This window comes from Hemicordylus capensis, chromosome 4 (assembly GCF_027244095.1).
Source record: "Hemicordylus capensis ecotype Gifberg chromosome 4, rHemCap1.1.pri, whole genome shotgun sequence".
Classification (NCBI taxonomy): domain Eukaryota; kingdom Metazoa; phylum Chordata; class Lepidosauria; order Squamata; family Cordylidae; genus Hemicordylus; species Hemicordylus capensis.
Window position 1 is genome coordinate 78,459,946 of NC_069660.1, and position 18,606 is coordinate 78,478,551.

At 45.1% G+C, this 18,606-nt stretch overlaps 1 protein-coding gene across 2 annotated transcripts in view; it reads left to right on the forward strand.

Moving 5' to 3' along the window:
- CACNA1S (calcium voltage-gated channel subunit alpha1 S) overlaps positions 1–18,606 on the forward strand; it is an 86,210-nt gene that overhangs the window by 25,482 nt on the left and 42,122 nt on the right. For both annotated transcript variants that reach the window (XM_053246523.1, XM_053246525.1), the window contains exons 8-20: positions 1,269–1,417; positions 2,269–2,350; positions 3,742–3,902; positions 5,093–5,318; positions 8,416–8,623; positions 8,898–9,018; positions 10,729–10,843; positions 11,007–11,100; positions 12,504–12,573; positions 13,073–13,205; positions 13,970–14,099; positions 15,977–16,036; positions 18,114–18,220. In XM_053246523.1, coding sequence (XP_053102498.1) covers positions 1,269–1,417; positions 2,269–2,350; positions 3,742–3,902; positions 5,093–5,318; positions 8,416–8,623; positions 8,898–9,018; positions 10,729–10,843; positions 11,007–11,100; positions 12,504–12,573; positions 13,073–13,205; positions 13,970–14,099; positions 15,977–16,036; positions 18,114–18,220 — 1,656 coding nt within the window. The remainder of the gene's footprint in view (positions 1–1,268; positions 1,418–2,268; positions 2,351–3,741; positions 3,903–5,092; positions 5,319–8,415; positions 8,624–8,897; positions 9,019–10,728; positions 10,844–11,006; positions 11,101–12,503; positions 12,574–13,072; positions 13,206–13,969; positions 14,100–15,976; positions 16,037–18,113; positions 18,221–18,606) is intronic.

Consider the following 18,606-nt stretch of genomic DNA (forward strand, 5'->3'; position numbering starts at 1 on the left):
AGGTCAGATCTGGGGTTTCCAGGTAGATTTGTAGCTGGCATACCAGCTGAAATGGAAAAGGGGCACTCTTGAACATCGTTGCTACCTAGACCTCCAGGAACAGCATCAAGTCCAGGAGGATCTCCAAGCTATAAACCTAGTCTTTCCATGGGTTTGTGATCCCAAGGCTAGATTTACCTCACTACTCAATTGCCAGCTTGAGTGACCCAGAGCATTTCTGTCTTACCTGGATAAAGATTCATTTATTTGCCCCCATCTAACAACTTCCAGATACTAGTTCAGAACATCAGCTGCCCCCCTAGGAACAGATTATTTAAATGATAGGTAGAGCTGTGTGTCATCCACATATGGATGATATTGCAATCGATACCTGCAGACAACCTTTACTGGTGGTTTTATGTATATGTTGACAGAATAAAACCCTGTGGCACCTCATAGGCCAATGGTTAAGGGGTAGAGCAGGCATCTGCAGCACCACCTTCTGGGTGTGACTTTCCAGGTAGGACCAGAAGCACCATAAAATTGTGCCCCTGAGCTCCAACCCAGAGAGAAGAATACCATGACTGATGGTATCAAAAGCCTCTGAGAAGTCCAAGGTCCAGGAGAATTAAGAGGGTCACACTCCCCCTGTTAATCTCCCAGTCTTGGTCATCCACCAGGACAATCAAGGCAATTTCCATCCTTTACCTAAGCTGGAAGTGGGACTGGAAAGGATCTAAGTAATTTGCTTCTTCCAGAACTGTCTGGATGACAGGCAGCCACCACACGCCCCAACACCTTGCTCAGAAATGGCATGTTAGACATTGCCCCATAGTTATTCAGGATGATTGAATCCAGGGAAAACATTTTCAGGAGGGGCCTAACTTGCCTCAGCAGGAGGCACACCTCCCCTTGTTTCAGGGAAGCATTCACCATTCCTGCAACCCAGAAACCCAGCCCATTCCTGGCGGCCCTCAACAACCATGAAGGGCAAGGGTCAAGCACACCAGGGATCAGGGGCGTAGCTATAATTGAGCAGATGAGTTCAAAGAACCCAGGCCCTCCAGCTCCTCAGGGCCCTCCAGATCCACCTCTCCCCATTTTCTTCATTATCTCCCTCACTCCAAGGGGCCTCCGGGGAGAGGGGTGAACATGGGTCCCCTCTCCCCTAGCTACACCCCTGAGGGGCCTCCGGGGAGAGGGGTGAACAAGGACCCCCTCTCCCCTAGCTACGCCCCTGCCAGCGATAGCCACTAAGTTATACTAATTCTCATCTGGGTTTGTTCCAGTGAGTTTACCAAAGAGCGTGAGAAAGCCAAATCACGGGGTACCTTCCAAAAACTGAGGGAAAAGCAACAATTAGAGGAGGACATGAAAGGCTACATGGACTGGATCACCCATGCGGAAGTCATGGAATATGATCGGGCACATGGTGAAGGTACTAAGCTCGTCAACTAGTGCTGCCTGACTAATGGATCAGACAATTAAAGAAAAGAGGCTGCCAGGGGGGAAATATGCCATAGGTCCAAGGAGAGGAAATTTCCAGGAATGGGCCTTTTTTATTTTGGCAGACAAGCCTGAATTTGTTGGTTCTGCTTGTAACCTGGTGTATAATCTTCCTTTTCCTATGACTGTATCTTCTCACTTGCAGAAAGGCTATCAATGTTTGCTTACTGAAGATGATTAATTTTTTCAGGGCTTTATATCTTACATGGGTTATGCTAGAAAATGGGAAATACAATGGCCTAGTTCACACAATCATTCAAATCATTCAAGATTTAATGTGGGTTACCAACATTAGTGTGATTGTATGAACTCACATCAAGGTGTGAATCGCAGATTTATCTTGGGACATAAATCACCTTGGTGTGGGTTCACACAATCATGCGAATGTTGGTAACCCACATTAAACCTAGTAAATTGAAATGATTGTGTGAACTAGGCCAATTGCTTCTCCTTCTTCTCCATTTCCATATGTGGCAATTTCCTGCTGCTGGCCTGCCCTTACAGTAACTGGGTTCTCTGTAAGATATGAGTAAGCTCTTGTATAGATCTTGGGCACAAGCTCTTCACATTGTGCATTTTATTATTTACTATTTTGTAGTCTGAGAGAACAGGAAGTAAGAAGAAGAGGGTGGGAAGGAAGGAGAATTGCCTGGGTTTAGATGGAGTTGAACAGCTATGCAGGAGCTTTGGAAAACATATTTAGTTTTTTTTTAAATGAACCCTGTTAGAACAAATCTCAGCAACCTAATCCAACAGGTTTTTCATTTTGTCTATTTTACACAGGGATGATGCCATTGGATGAAGGTGGCTCAGAGACAGAGAGCCTGTATGAAATTGAGGGAATGAATAAATGGATTCTCTTCTTGTAAGCAGAATGCACACAAATCCAGATATACTCACATGCTCTACTGCAGAAGTGCACTACTCAAACCACTCTGATGGCTCATTTTACATTTTTACTCATTCAAGAGGCAAACAGTGTGGGAGACACATTTTTCAATTTTTATGAAAAGACTTGAGCCATGTTTTTGAACTCTCACTTGCTTTCTGGACCTCATAGCATGCACTCTTTTCTCTTCCTACACCACCACAGCTCTCTCTGCACCCCCCTCCCCCTTTCTTTGTTAAAACTCTTCTTAATCTACCTCATTCATTCTCTCTCTCTCTCTCTCTCTCTCTCTCCCCCCTCCCCCCTGCTCTCCCTCCCTCTCTCACTCCTATTTCTCTCTGTTGCCTCCTTTTTCTTTCTGCAACACCACAGCTATCTCAGCACTCCCATTTCCCATTCACAGGTCCCTCTGCGTCCCTTAGTACCCTCTTTTTCTGGACACGCCCCATAGGATACCCCCTTTTCCATGCATCATCACAGGTCTCTCTGCACCCCCATCTCTTAGTTCCCCATTTTTCCCCATGGCCATCTCTACCCCTCCTTGCTGCGTACAGTGGCAATGGGACATAAGGCTTTTGTTCTCCAAAGAGTTCATCTACTGATTGAATCCCAGGCATGTTTGGGCTAAGCAGCTTGGCCAATTAGCTGTAACAAACTCAGCAAGCTGGCATCTACTCCACCACCACACACCTCTAAATCCACAGACAGGAGCAATGTGGACATATGCCTCCACAAAGAGGTGGGGGGAAAGCCACAAACTGGCTGACATCTAGACTAAGGAAGCAGCAGAAACAATACTGATAGTTTTGACTAACTCAGTGGTGGCAATCATGCAAAAGGGGAAGGCTGAATTTTGATGACTTCCCCTTCCTCCAGAAGCACTCTGTGCTACATAAAAATGTATCCCTGAGAGTTGTGCAGCCCCCAAGGACATATTTTTATGTGGCGCACAAAGCACTTCTGGGTTAAGGGTAGGTTGTCAGAATTCCCCGCCATCACCCCTGTGCAAGCATCAGTGCTGTATTAGTTGGGAACTCAGCAGTAGCACCATCACTTCTCATATCTCACTGAGAATTCCTTCGTCTGGATGTCAGTCAATGAGTTTTGGGAATTCCCCCAGGGGATTCTCCAATCAGCCTAGGGGCCTTACATTTTCAAGGCCTGCTGCAGTGTCATTGTAACTATTCTGGTGCCAGAGTTGCTCTCAAATGTGCTCTGAGATTCTGATTCACAGGTGTGAGAGAAGGTGAACCCACAGAAGTGCAAGGATTCTAAAGCTTTTGTGGGGGCTCTGTCCTCGAGGCTGGTGTAGGGGGTTGATCTGCCACCATTCTGGTTTTGATTCTCTTTGCTCCCTTTCCCTCTAGCCGACATTGGCGGCGGTGGAACCGTCTTTTCCGCAGGAAATGTCGTGAAGTGGTTAAGTCCAAGTTTTTCTATTGGTTTGTGATCCTGATTATTGCTTTGAACACCCTCGCAATAGCCTCTGAGCATCACTACCAGCCTGCCTGGCTGACTAGCGCCCAAGGTAAGCTAGTCAATTTCTGGGAACTTTCCAGGTTTTAATTAATGAGTTGGGAGACTGTGATGATGATGTCAGTCCTCAACTTCCCTACTTGATCACTTCGTGATTTCTCTTGAATTCTCAGTGCCTGAACCTCACCCCATCCCAACTTCATCCCCTACCCAAGTCTGATTTATCTCCTCACCATCTCTTAGTAAAGTATTTCTTTCCTCATTCATGTATTTGAATGCACACTCACTTTTCCTTTGACTTTTGCGATATATGATTATCCTTTCATCACATAGATCCAGTCTCTTATGTTGGAGCTGTACTATGCTAAATGCAGACCTGTGTTTTTTACCTTTCATTTTTTCAGCTGAGAAGCAGTTAACTCTTCAGTTTAAAAAGTATGGGGAAAGAAATATGCAGCTGCTGAGTGTAATGGGAAGTTTGGCCCTCGCATGCATTCTTAGTTACTCTTCTTGGGCCTGGAAGTGTGAGGGGACTGTGACTCAGTGGAAGATCATCTGCTTTGCATGCAGGCGGTTCCAGGCTCAACTCAGTCCCTGGCATCTCCACGTAGGACTGGGAAAGACTCCTGTCTGAAACTGTGAAGACATGCTGCCAGTCAGTATGGACATTATTGAGCTAGGTGGGCCAATGGTCTGGCTCAGTATAAGGCAGAAGCTTCCTATTGTGGAAGGAACTTCACCTTCATGATGAGTTTGGTAATCCAAGTCAAGTTGCTTTATTAGTACAAAAGCAGTTCAGCTGAAATGGGCCAGAGAGCTCATACAGGTTCCAAACCTGATGCAACTCAGTGACCATCAACAAAGTGCATCACACTGTCTTATCTAGTAAAATGTGGAAGTTACATATTTTGACTTTAGTTGTTCAAGCATTTCAAACCATTAGCTGGACATTTACATGTGCATATCAGAACAAGGAAATTACTTGGACAGATCATTGTGTCTATGCATGATAGGATGCTCCAAAATGTGTTTTTCTGCAAAGCACAGCTGCTGTTACTGTTAGTTCAAAGGTATTCAAACACCAGCCCCCACACTGTGTTCCTAGGTGAATGTGCTGCTATCCCAGCAGAGGCAAGGGGAGGATGCAGCAAGTAATGCTGGCCCTGTCCTGCTCCTTCTCCTTCCTAAAGAGGAATCTGGCTCTTGGGCAGCCTCTCATGACAAAGCTTTCCCTGCTTGCAGATATTGCCAACCGGGTGCTGCTGGCCCTCTTTGCAATTGAGATGATTCTGAAAATGTATGCCCTGGGCCTGCGTCAGTACTTCATGTCCCTATTCAACCGCTTCGATTGCCTTGTGGTGTGCACTGGCATCCTGGAGATTGTCCTGGTGGAAATTACTTCCATGTCACCACTGGGCATCTCTGTTTTGCGGTGCATTCGCCTACTGAGGATCTTCAAGATAACCAAGTGAGTATCCCTCTCGGGGGGAACAGGGTAATGTTAAAAATATGCTGCAATAGTTCCATTTCTGAAGTTCCTTTCTATCTGTTTCTCAGTACTATTCACACTCATTCATACTTTGCTCTGAGTTCAGGACACACAAGCATGCACCATTTATCATTTACGGTGCACTTGAAGCATGTGACAGTAAGCCTCTGTGCACTGGAGACAGGTTGCCTTCATGCTTTGCTTGTAAGCATCACAGAGACATTCAGCTAGCCATTTTTTGGAAACTTGATACTAGACTAGATGGACCTTTGGTCCAGCTCTGCCTCTGATCCATTAGGGTGCCCACTATATTCCTTTGGTGGCCACAGTGTTGTGTGGCTACCTGCTTCCAGTCTATCAAGCTAAGACAAATGTAAAAACATGAAGAATTCAGATGCCATGTCTGAAAGCACGGATACAATCTGTCATCCTTCTAGAGCTGAGAGCAGCGATTTGTCAAAAGCAGCTCAGCCACTCCTTGGGAGATGGGCTAATATTTGAATATGGCTTTTATCACCCCAAGCTCTCTGAACTAGCCATTGATGAGACTGCATTAGGTACCAAGCTAGAGTGCTGGACTAGGACTGGGGAGACCCGAGTTCAAATCCCCATTCAGCCATGAAACTAGCTGGGTGACTCTGGGCCAGTCACTTCTCTCTCAGCCTAACCTACTTCACAGGGTTGTTGTGAAAGAGAAACTCAAGTATGTAGTACACCGCTCTGGGCTCCTTGGACGAAGAGCGGGATATAAATGTAAAAAAAATAATAATAAAGTAATAATAGATTTGTATGCAAGCAGCTGCACAGCACAGTGACCACCCTGCAGCTGAGCATGCTGCAATTTGAGTTACAAAGGCTGGTCAGCTTTTTCTTAAGTAGATTACTGATAAAAGCCCAGGAAGCCAAGAGATGTCCATGAATGGGGAGTGCATAACTGACAGATCATGAGTGTTCTGAATATGAGGAAGCCATCAGAGCTCATAAAGTGTTGCATCCTCACTCTCCCCTCACTTGATGGGAGTGGCTGACCTGTGAGTGTAAAGTTAGAACAAAAGAAGCAGCTAGAGAGACAAGAACCCTATTTGCACATAATGGGAAATGGGAGTTTGTTTGTTTGTTTGTTTTTTACACTTATATCCCGCTCTTCCTCAAAGGAGGAAGGGGAGTTGAAGGGGCCTGATCTTGAATTTCTAGTACTGTACATTTGAATACGTGTAACAAGGTTCAGGCACAATATGTGTAACAATATATGTAACAAGGTTCAGGCACAAAAGTGACCTGAGGTTTTCCTCCCAAAAAATCCAGTTTGAACCTTCGGTTTGTAGTGGGTTTTGCCATTCCTACCTGAGGTTTGAAGGTGTCAGCGTTACGTCTGAATGCTGAACTGCAGTCCCACTGAGCTCCAACCCGAGCTGCAGGAGGAAATTCACTGAGGAAATTCACAGAGCTCCAACCCAAGTTGCAGGAGGCTGTGATTGACTGCTGGGGCTGTCCATTCCAGAAGGAAGCCCATGCAACCAGTTTCCCCTTCTCTCTGCAGTCTCCCTGACTGCAGTTGGGGTCCTGCCAGTTATGTCCAAATGTGGAGAGGTAACCGTGCCAAAGTGGGAGGAGGCAGATCTGTGGGTTAACTGGGCTGGCGGGACCATGGGTTACATCATTTGTTCCTTGTAACAGGAATTCCCAAATGTTGTAGACTACAACTACCAGCATCCTCAGCTGCAATGGCCTTTAGCTGGGGATCATAGGAGTTGTAGTCACCAACATCTGGGAATCCCTGTTACAGGGAACACTGGTTACATGCAAATGTGGCAAAGAGTTTTGAGGGGAGAGTCCTTCCAGACTGCAAAAAACAGTGTGAAGGGAAGACCCTGATACTTGCATATTGGGAATGAGAGCTCACTCAGCCTTTACTCCCTCCCACAGGCTTGTGGCTTCTTTCCCTGTGGAATCTCATGAGCCGGTCAGACGACTGGCAGGAACCTTGTGTGATTTTTGCAGCACCACCTGCCAGCCAGCTCTTGCTTTCTGTGAATAATCCAGCCCTTTTGATTAGTACTTTTCTGGCAAATGGGCAAATCGGTGGTTTATTCAAGAGCTGGCTGGCAGGTGGTGCTGAGGAAATTACACATGTTCAACTCACCCTTCCAGCTGCCTGATGAGCCTGTAAGGTCTTTCAGGGAAAGAAGACCCAAGCCTGCAGGAGTGTGTGGAGGGCGGCCAACTGAGAAAACTCTTGCTTCCAGCTTGTGTGTCGGCTCTTCACATAGTACCATTTTCTGCAGTCTAGGAGGAGCAGAGGAGGCAAACTTAGGCAATTGCTCAGCCTGTGCCTTTGGTGGCATTTTTGGGGGTGGCAGAATATACCCCCAGCTGGCTGCTAGGCTTCACAGCATGTCTCCAGCCTCCACTGCTGGTTCTGATGCTGTCCCAACTTCTTGCTGGGCCCACTCCAACCTCCCAAGCTAAGGTACTAACCTCTTCTTTCTCACAGGTTGTGCCAGCAATGCCACTGGCTGTTTGTATGGCATGCCCAGCAGGAAGCAGCCTCACAGGTGCACGTAAATGTCGTCTATGCATGCACAGATGCCATTTACGTGCCAACGCCATCCGCGAGAACAAGGAACTTCCTGTTCTCAAGTAGGAAGCTGCCGCACAGTGTGGCTTTTCAGAACAGACAGCACAGTTAAACAGGGTGGGTGGTGGAGGAGTGATGGAGGGGCAGGTGAAACCTGCCTTCCACCTTTTAAAGAGCCCACTCATCCCCCACCGAAACAATTCAGCTGGGGCAGCAGAAAGCATTTTGGTCCCTTGAATCAGAGGCACCGAAATGTTTAGTGTACATCCCTACTAGTTTCTCCCTGTTCTAATAATGGAGTAAATAGTAGTTTAGTAGGAGCTGTAGATATAATAGGTTAGAACAATTCATACTTATTATGAGTGAATTAAACACAAATTCATAGTGTTGTCATAGTAAGCTATCCTTGAAAACAGGCCACAAACATATGTAAGTATCCCAGCTACTCTGCATAGATGGTCCATATCCCAGAAGGAATATCATTCTCTCTTTCTCTAGGTATTGGACCTCTCTGAACAACTTAGTGGCATCGTTGCTGAATTCAGTGCGCTCCATTATCTCTCTCCTTACTCTCCTCTTCCTCTTCATGGTCATCTTTGCCCTTCTAGGGATGCAGCTCTTTGGAGGGAAGTTTGATTTTGATGATACGGAGATACGGCGTAGCACCTTTGATAACTTCCCCCAGGCTCTCATCAGTGTCTTCCAGGTATGAGCCATGGGATTCATTACCCAGCTCTGGATGTCAAGACTCTTGTGTACTATGAAGTATTCCAAGAATAAATGGGTGACTATTTGGGAAATAGGTCATAACTCCTGGGATATCTTCTGTGCTCTGGGTCTGAGAGCGCATGGGGCTTTCTTCTTGGTGCAACAAGACCAAGGAAAATGGTCTCAGGTTCTCTTCTGGATTCAAAGGCCTAATGCAATGGCTGTGCTCAGAGTATCCAGTTGCTTATAAATCTGCTGCCAATTCCTCCTAGGTCCTGACCGGAGAAGACTGGACTTCTATCATGTACAATGCGATAATGGCCTATGGCGGGCCATGCTACCCTGGGATGCTGGTCTGCATTTACTTCATTATTCTCTTTGTCTGTGGGAACTGTATCCTTTCTTTAATGTGTTTTCAGGCATCATTAAGTTATGTGGGATTCTCTATTAACAGACTCAAGTAAAGTTTTTCTCCAGTAGAGACAAATGTATTTGCTGTGCATCATCATGATAAAATGCAATGTAAATACTGGCTAGCTGATGAATCTTAATGAATCCTAATAATGCTAAACCAGCCCAAATGGAATCTCATGCCTCAAAATATGGACTGATGTTGTTTTACTGATTAAGAGTAATAGCCAAGTATTCTTGAAAGGATCTTTTTTCTGTATACGGAAGTGCATCTAGGTAATTTTGGAGCCTGGACCTAAAGGCCTTTGGAGCCCCCACTTCCATGCAAGTTAAACATCAGCCCCCTACACACACACACACACACACACACACACACACACACACCATGAGACACACAGTATTTTTAACACGTGGATTCTTGAGGGCACAAAGAGCAACTGAACTCACAATAATGTAAGAATATAAAATAGGTGTATTTATGCAAATATGCATTAGCAGAATGATTTCAACAAGCAACTTAACATATTCCTATTGCACATATTTCTTTCCCCACTACCCCCTCCATCTCTAAAACAGAGGTCACACCCGGTGCAGGTCACAGTCACGCCCGGCTGCCCAGCTGATGGAGTGGGGACCACATCACCCAGGACAAAGAGGATTTGGGGGGCCCCAGGGGATGTGGAGGCCCTGGACTTCAGCCCCAAAGTCCAGGGACAAGAGCACCTCTTTCCATATATGCAAATAGGATTGGGGATTATATAGGTTAGAAGTTTAGTCTGTCACAGGTAAAGTCTAGGTGTACAACTAAATGGTTATAAATAAATGTCCATATTACAACGGAAAACATCACTGAAATCTGGAGTAGCATCCCTGGTTCCACTCAGAGCCATATATAATGAAGGAAGCAATAAGTAACATTTGGTGTAGACAGAAAAATTGAAAAAAAATTGGGTTGGATTTGTTGGTCTCATTGCATGATCATATCTGATCTATCATGCCAAGATAGTGTAATCACATCAAAGAATTAATAGCTTTGCTCTAATGGATATGTAATGCCTACCAGCAGGCTGTAACAGTCCATACAAGATGTGCCACTGAGCTATTTTGTAGTCCCTGATACTCTGTGCCTGCCTGGGAGCACATAGGAGAACCCATAGCCTTCCTTCCCCCATAGCACTATAGTTATAAAAGATGCAATTAGCTTAATCTTCTTTGTTGAATGGAATCCACATTCCTGCTACCTAAAGAGTATCTGCGTGGCCAGTGGAAAGAAATCTGATGTGCATGTCATGCTTTTCTTACTCCACAGTCCACATATACTGGAGACATCAACCAGAGAAAGTCCCTTGTCTGTCTCCAGATGCCACATCATAGGTGGGAGAGGGATGTGATTGTGAAGACCACCACTGGTTATTCAATCTGCTTGTTAGGATCCACATTTGTGGCATGAGGAAAATATATCTTGCCATTCTCAGGTTTTTGCTGCTCTGTTCACTTCCTGCACTTCTGGTTTTGTTCTGATGTGCCAAATCAATTGCAGTGGGAAGGTGACATAAAGATGCACTCTGGCATTATACTACAAGTCCCTTCTCATCAAGACAAAGCCATCATGTAGCTCAGTACTCTTGATTCCATTCTGTGTTGCCTAAATGCACACTGTAAAATTCCTTAGCCTTTCTCCCCTTATCCCAGACATCTTACTTAATGTCTTCTTGGCCATTGCTGTGGACAACCTTGCTGAGGCTGAAACTTTAACTTCTGCCCAGAAAGCCAGTGCTGAAGAAAAGAAGAGAAGGAAAATGGGCAGGTCAGTTCTTCTTACTTCTGCTAACCATCACGCTTACTACCTCTCTGGGTGCTGGTCCCTAGACACTTGTGGCAACCAACAAGGCTAGCCCAACTGTCTTCCAGCATCCCTTCCCGGTGGCTTCACTCCTCTCTCCTCTTGCTTTCTTGGTTCTTCTCTTCAGAGGTTACCCTGAGAAATCTGATGAGGAAAAACTGCTGCTGGCTAAGAAGCTAGAACAGAAAGCCAAGGGAGAAGGAATCCCCACCACAGCCAAGGTTAGTCAAGGGTGAAAGCTACATACTCTATACTTCTTCCACTTTGATGTTTTCCAGTGCTTACTGTGGCCCCATAAGAATAATTATTCAGTCTGCTTCTAGATTTGTAAATGCATGTGCCAAGTTATTCCAAACTCTTTGGTGAAACTTTATGTGAACAAGGATTTTCCTTTCCCAAGAGTACTGGTACCACCTGCTTCCAAATTGTCTAGGACTTCCTGGCAGCTTCTCATCCCAGTAGAAATGGGGCTGGACAAACTCCATATTTACAATAAATAACAGAGAGCTTGATTTACCAAGTATTTTCTTTTGAGGCCTAAAATTAAATTCCTCACACAACAGTACCATAGAGGGCTATCTCATATACTGGATATTTTCTATGCAGAAAGCACTTCTGTATAGAAACTACCATAATGGGGTAGTTATACATGTGATTCACAAACTCTGTTCAGACCTTATGTTGTACCTGCAAGTGTCTGTACATAAGTACATGCTTTTGTGTAGATGACTGTGCCTGTATTCATGTTAAGAGTTAACCTGCGTACAGATCCCTTGAAGTGCAGGATACAGAGGGGAAGTACACTGCTATAGCTGTGTTCAACATAATGGATGAATAACTGTATCTGCATACAGATCTGTACACAGGTTGTATGAGTGTTGAACATAACATGTGAACAGGGTCACAAATGACCATGGCTTCCCAGGACAGGTATATACAGCAAAATATGGGCATATAGATTTGTCACAGGAGTGACTCATCCTAACAAGCAGGCAGGTGTGTGCATGTACCAAAGGAGGCACGGCTGCCTTTCGTTTGTGAAGTCCCATGTGCTCCTCTCTCTCCGATCCTGCCCCGTTGGGATGTGCACGGATCACGATTTGAATGGCAATTCGTAACACATACCCTGCACCTTTAAAACAGGTGCATACCTACTCCCCTGACTCTCCCCGCCACCACTTCCTGAATTGGTGGCGCTCCTCCCAGCTATTGTGGCACGCCGGCAGCACTCCCCACACAGCTGCCCCTGCGTGACACCAGCACACAAATGGTGTCCATGCATGCAGAGCAAATGGAGCTCTGAAAAGGAGAGGCAGCCGCGCCTCCTCTGGTGTGCACACACACACACACCCCAGCTCGTTAGGACAAGCTGCTCCTGATTTGTCATGTGTGGCACACTACATCTTGGTTTCACATGTGTACATCTAAGTGCTTTCCATTCAGGAAATGTGTAGTGTGTGAAATGGCCCTGAATGCCAGTTCTGTTGGGGTTGTTTTTATTTTCCCTTTCTTGGTCCTAGGCCTAAGCTCTCTGCAGCACTATCCAGAGGGACTGTGAGTGTGGGAGGGCAAGGCTGCCTGTGGCACTCTTCTGCTTTTTCTCATTTTTCTTTCTCCTGTTTAGTTGAAAGTGGATGAGTTTGAATCAAATGTCAATGAGATCAAGGACCCCTATCCTTCTGCTGACTTCCCAGGTAAGGAAAGTTCAGCTAAGTTTGTCTCTTCTCCCATGAGAATCTTAAAGAGAGTTTGGGGCTGATACAACTTCATTGTATCACAATACTGAGTCACTCTGTTCTGCAGGTCATTTTTTTTTGCAGGTGGGTATCATGTGCAGCTGAATCAGGTCTCAAACAGCCAGGAATAACTGGCTATGCAGAGATGCCCGATACTAAGGTGAGACTAAGGGCTGCGCTTACTGTTATGGGTACACAGGCATAGTCCAGAACAAATACTGAAACAAGGAAAAGGAAGGTATTTGGATCATTATCCAAGATATGTCAGCTGCTGTGGCTGGGCCTGAGATTAATCTGATAACAAAATGTTTTTGGAGCACAGCAGCATTGGGTCAGTCCTGACTTCTAGTGAAGTTTACAACATTCAGGGTGTTTCTGGTCTATAGTGCCCACAGACTTACTTTTAGTGAAGAACTCAGGCGTGAAGTTTCCCAGTGGCTGATTGTGTGCCCTGCAGGTGATGATGAGGAAGATGAGCCTGAAATCCCACTGAGTCCTCGGCCACGTCCCCTAGCAGAGCTGCAGCTGAAGGAGAAGGCAGTCCCCATGCCTGAAGCCAGTTCATTCTTCATCTTTAGCCCAACCAACAAGTAAGCCTTGCTCCTCCCCCCCACCCATCTTATTTGGTTACATGACAAAAAGAATACCTTTCCTTTCTGAACAAATAGCATGGATTTAGCCCTTACTGCAAGTGTAGCTATCCATCATCTGTCATGACAAAAGTGTATGTGAACTGGCTTTTGCTTACTGCAGACATATGGAGAGCATATGGGCAACATTCTCTACTCTCCTATTAGCGATGTAGTTTGTCAGAGTTTGGCCCTTTCACAGCTGTGGTGCTAGTTTGATTCCCAGACAATCTTGGGGGTGTCTATTGCATTTCTTCCTCTGAAATTAAGGAGGCCTGAGCCCGACTAATGGAGGAATGGCAGACTACCTGGGAGCCCAATGTCTGCCAGTCTGAACTGCTCAAAGGAAAAGCCAGGTCCACATGTAATGAATGATGGCTGCTTATCATTGTATCATTTTGCAAACAGTTGAAAGTTGGAAGGAAATGCTTTCTTTCCCCGCTGCTCAGATGTAAACTTCCTTTCAGGAACCTTATCTGGCACTCTCTCATAGTTTATAGCAGGGGTGGGGAACCTTGGCCCTCCAGCTGTTTTTGAACTACAACTCCCATCATCCCCAGCCACAATTATTAAAACAGCTGGAGGGCCAAGGTTCCCCACCCCTGGTTTATAGTCTAACGATCACTGAAGAGCCTTTGCTACTATAAACTTTGTTTTGCCTTTTTTCCTTCATATGAGCTGGCTTCCCCTTCTCCTACTCTCTCTCTCTCCCTGTTCCTCTTCAGGATCCGTGTACTGTGCCACCGAATCGTCAATGCCACCTGGTTCACAAACTTCATCCTCCTCTTTATCTTGCTCAGCAGCATCTCACTGGCAGCTGAAGATCCAATACGGGCTGATTCCTTCAGGAACCAGGTGACTAAGTAGTGGTGTTTGTACCCCAGTTCATGACATTTTGACAGTGGATGAACTAGACTGACCCATAAGAACCATCCATTGTAGCTCTTTTTTACTAGGTGAAAGCTGTTTGGACTGAACTGGAGCAGAATGCCAAAGGCAATGATTGTAGCTCATATGCTATGCTAACTAGTTTCTTGAGCATATAGGAAACATTGCATGGGTGTGTTGCAAACATGAACAAGAAACAGAAATGGCTAGTTCAGTCTACCATCCACCAAGAGCAGGGCGGGGATGTGCCGAGAGTGCGCCCTCTTTGACTTCATTGCAGGACATCCCAACGCACTGTTGGGTCATCCTTTAATCACGTGAGTGGAAAATTCATCTTAGTCACCCCTCTACACATGCTTGAAAACCCTGTTTAAACAGGGTTTTGGAGTGTGTAACATAGAGAAAGGCTATTCAGATGAAAGCCACCCCCTCCCTTCACTCCATTAAAGGATGATTGCATTGGGTCATCCTGCAGTGATGTCAGGGCAGGTGCACTCTCAGTGCATCTCCATCCTGATCATGTGTCCCGGCAGATGATCATGCAAATTGGCCTAATGTATATTTCCAATACATTCATTTAAAAATTACATTTGGCTCCTATTAGCTTTAAAGTCCTCTACAAGCATGTGTCATTGTCAGAATTTATTTAGTTACAAAATTTATTCATCAGCTTTCTGTTTTAAAAAGACATTTGAAGGTACTTTGCAATGAAACAGCCAATAAGCAGCGAGTCTCCTCAGTCTCCACAGAGCAGATTGCCAGGGGAAGTGATTGAACCATTAGAGGGAAGAAACCAAGCACATAGGCTCAGTTGCACTGGCAGAGCATCAAGGCAAATAGAGCAAGACAGAGCTCTTTAAGCCAGCTTGCCCAGCCAGCTTGCCCTCTTCTCTGGCTGATGTACCCTTCCTTGCAAAGCTGTGAGGGGGTAGCCAGTAGTCTACTGGGGCCAAAGAGACTTTTTCCCCCTTGACCCAAATTGGCACATGAAATTTGGCATTTGTACTTGCTGTATGCCATCATACAATAAGCAGAAGGTAACAAGCCAAACAGTAAAAAGGTAAATGTACTTACCATCATAAATAAATTCTAGTTTAGAATGCCTGAATAAATGAAAAGTTTAGCTCAGCAAGGCAGCTGTCTGGCAGACTTCCTTAGGGAGGCCATTCGTCAACACTGGTGTCACCACCAAGAAAACTGTGCCACAGGCACGACTTTATTTTCCTTCTTGAAAAGAAGGTATGCAGAACCATGTTTGGGATGATTGGTATAAATATGTGCAATAATAATTAATGCATGATTAGATGTAATTACCAATTAAAATTGTATGTGGGGAAAACACAAAGGCTTACTTTAATCATAATTTGCATATAATGTCTAGATATAGTTTTTAAATAATTAGCTGTTTGTAGAAATTTGAGGATTATTCATATAGGTTTATATTGGTCCAGCTGGGACTAAATCGGGGCTGCATAACTTTGGCCCTCCAGCAGTTGTTGGACTACAACTCCCATCATCTCTGACTATTGGGCACTGCGGCTGGGAACGATGAGAGTTGTAGTTAACAGCTGGATGGCCAAAGTTGTGTAGCCCTGGACTATATTGAGAATGCATAGTGAATAAGAATAAGGTTTCAATGAATCAAGGTTCAAGATGATGGTGTTTCTCTTACATTTCTCATTCAGCATCCAAAAAGATTGTTTTAAAGGAGTGTGTGGGTGCGCGCGCACACACATACATACACACACACACACGTTTCCTTACTTAGGTTTGGTATCAAAGTGCCTGATTTGTACCGTTTTGACAAAAATAACTTCCTGTTTCCTTATGGATTATGCCTCCAGATCCTAGGCTATTTTGACATTGGCTTCACTTCTGTGTTCACAGTGGAAATAGTTCTAAAGGTGAGTTGTTCATGTTCTTGGGCAGAGTGCTTCTTCATGGCTGGGTGTGCCCATTGAAGTGCTTTTTAATGAGGTTACATCTTCTTCAGGTAACTTCTGATGACATTTAGTGCTAATGCACTGAACCAGAAGTAGTTCCTGTGCAACCACACTATTAATAGTTGACATGTTCTGCAAAATCACCTGTGCTGCTGTGGAATGACGCTGCTGCACATGAGGACTGTCAAGTTCAGCTTACCCTTGCATGACCGTAAGTTGCACTCTAATGGAAGAAGTATGCAACCTGCAATTGCACAAGGGAAAGCTGTACTGGAACAGTCCTCTTGTGCAACAGTATCGCCATGTGTGTTAGAGCCCCTCAGCAGTGTGGGAGGTTCTGCACTGCCTGCATGATGCTGCGGAACATATTGGCTAATGTTTCTTATAAGCGCGGATAGAAGTAGTTGAGAATTCATTCCTGGCTAATGTGTGGTGGCCCTGAATGCAGAGCAGAAGTAGGACTGGGGGAGGGGGAGAAAAAGACTTCTACACTGCTAGACACAAGCAATCCCAGAGTTCCCTGCCACTCTAGTGTTGTCATTGTGCTGCTTAGTATTTCCAATCAAACTTGTACTAAATCAGATGTACACAAGGTATTTTGATATATGTGGCACAGCTATAAAGTTATTTCCAGCATTTGAACAAAAAGCTACCCAAACCTTGACAGTATCCACTTATCCCCTTCGTTCTTAGGGTGAAAACAACCAGTGTTAACACTTTCCACAGCTGGATTTTCAAAAGGTTAGAGCCACTACAGGGAAGCCTTCATTGTCATTTACAGAGGTGAAATGACTTGATTAGCAAGCCAGAGGTTGCCAATTCAAATCCCAGCTGGTATGTTTCCGAGACTATGGGAAACACCTATATTGGGCAGCAGTGAATATAGGAAGATGCTGAAAGGCATCATCTCATACTGCACGGGAGATGGCAATGGTAAACCCTTCCTGTATTCTATCAAAGACAACCACAGGGCTCTGTGGTCACCAGGAGTTGACACCGACACGACGGTACATTTTACCTTTACAGAGTAAATGGTCATCTATTTACACTCACACCTAACCGCTAATATGGAAGTCCATTGTAAGCCCTATGTCATAATTACACTATGAGGCTATTCACATGCATGTGCAAAATGAGGCTAAGGGAGCCCAACGTGGTTTTGCATGCACATGTGAACCGCTGGGATCGAGCCCGATCCTGGCGGCTACATGGCAGCAAATCCGCACGTGTTCCCTTAACGTCATTTCTTTTGATCATGTGTCAGCTGCAGCTGATTGCAGTCGCGGCTGGCACACTTGGGAGGGGTGGTCCCAATAATGCACCGCACACTCATGCAGCACATTATTGGAACTTATGTGGCACGGCACATCCCAGCACCCCATCCCGGGGCTGCTGGGCAAACCACCAGTCATCTGGGAGGGCGATCTGCCCACCCAGGGAGGAATGGAGATCATCTGCAGGGCAGGTAAGTTAAACTCACCTTCCCCACAGACCAGCCAACTGATCGTAAAAAGAGCTCCATATTAAATTATGTGTCATTTAATATTACACATGTAATCAAACTAAAATAGCCAGAAAATGAGTGATACAGACTCAATAAAGCACACACATTGCACATTGTCCACATATTCATACCAAGGCAGAAATGCATAGACATTTGAAGATACAGAAAAAGAATCACTCTTAAGGACACCCTCACAGATAGAGACATGGGGTCAATTCACATAACAATTTTGAAATGTCGGACTGGGAATTATTGTGTCCACGGTGCCTCTTTTGCTTGTGGTGAATTGGCCATCTGAATAGTTAAACAGTCATCTGAGTAGTTAGTCATGAGCAAAAATAGCCAGTTGTCCTGCATTATGGGTGGCCATCTAGCTGGGCTTATTCTTAAAATGATCCCTTCATCCTGAGAACAATAACCAGATGCTGACATGTGCAAATGATCTTGCGAATTTGACCACTGAGAGGCACACCCTCAAAGAAACAAAGAACCAGATCTATTTCAGAATTAAGCACCTTTCCTTGTTCCCCACAGATGACTGCTTACGGAGCTTTCCTTCACAAGGGGTCCTTCTGCCGCAACTCCTTCAACATATTAGACTTGCTCGTGGTAGCTGTTTCCCTCATCTCTATGGGAATTGAGTAAGCCTGTAATAGAAACACAGATCTTCCAGGGGCTTTTATTGGATTGTGTGTGGCGGCGGTGGTGGTGTGTGTGTCTGTCTGTCTGTCATGAGCCATTTTTGGTAGTGCCATCTCTGGCGGGGAGAAGGCAGAGGTAGGATGAGACTCGCCATTCGCCTTATGCTTTTGGCAGCAACTGTGTGGCTGTAGAACAGGATCTATTGAGGAATGTGTCTATATTGCTACAGAGTAAAGAATTATTTGAAATATAAGAAAGATATATTTTCTTCTGGAGAAACAAAAGGAAGATACCGGTATGTGGGGAAGTTAACAGCACCTTAGACCTTGAAGATTATGAGCAGTGTGTACATAAAAAATATAAGAACAGCCCTGCTGAATCAGAC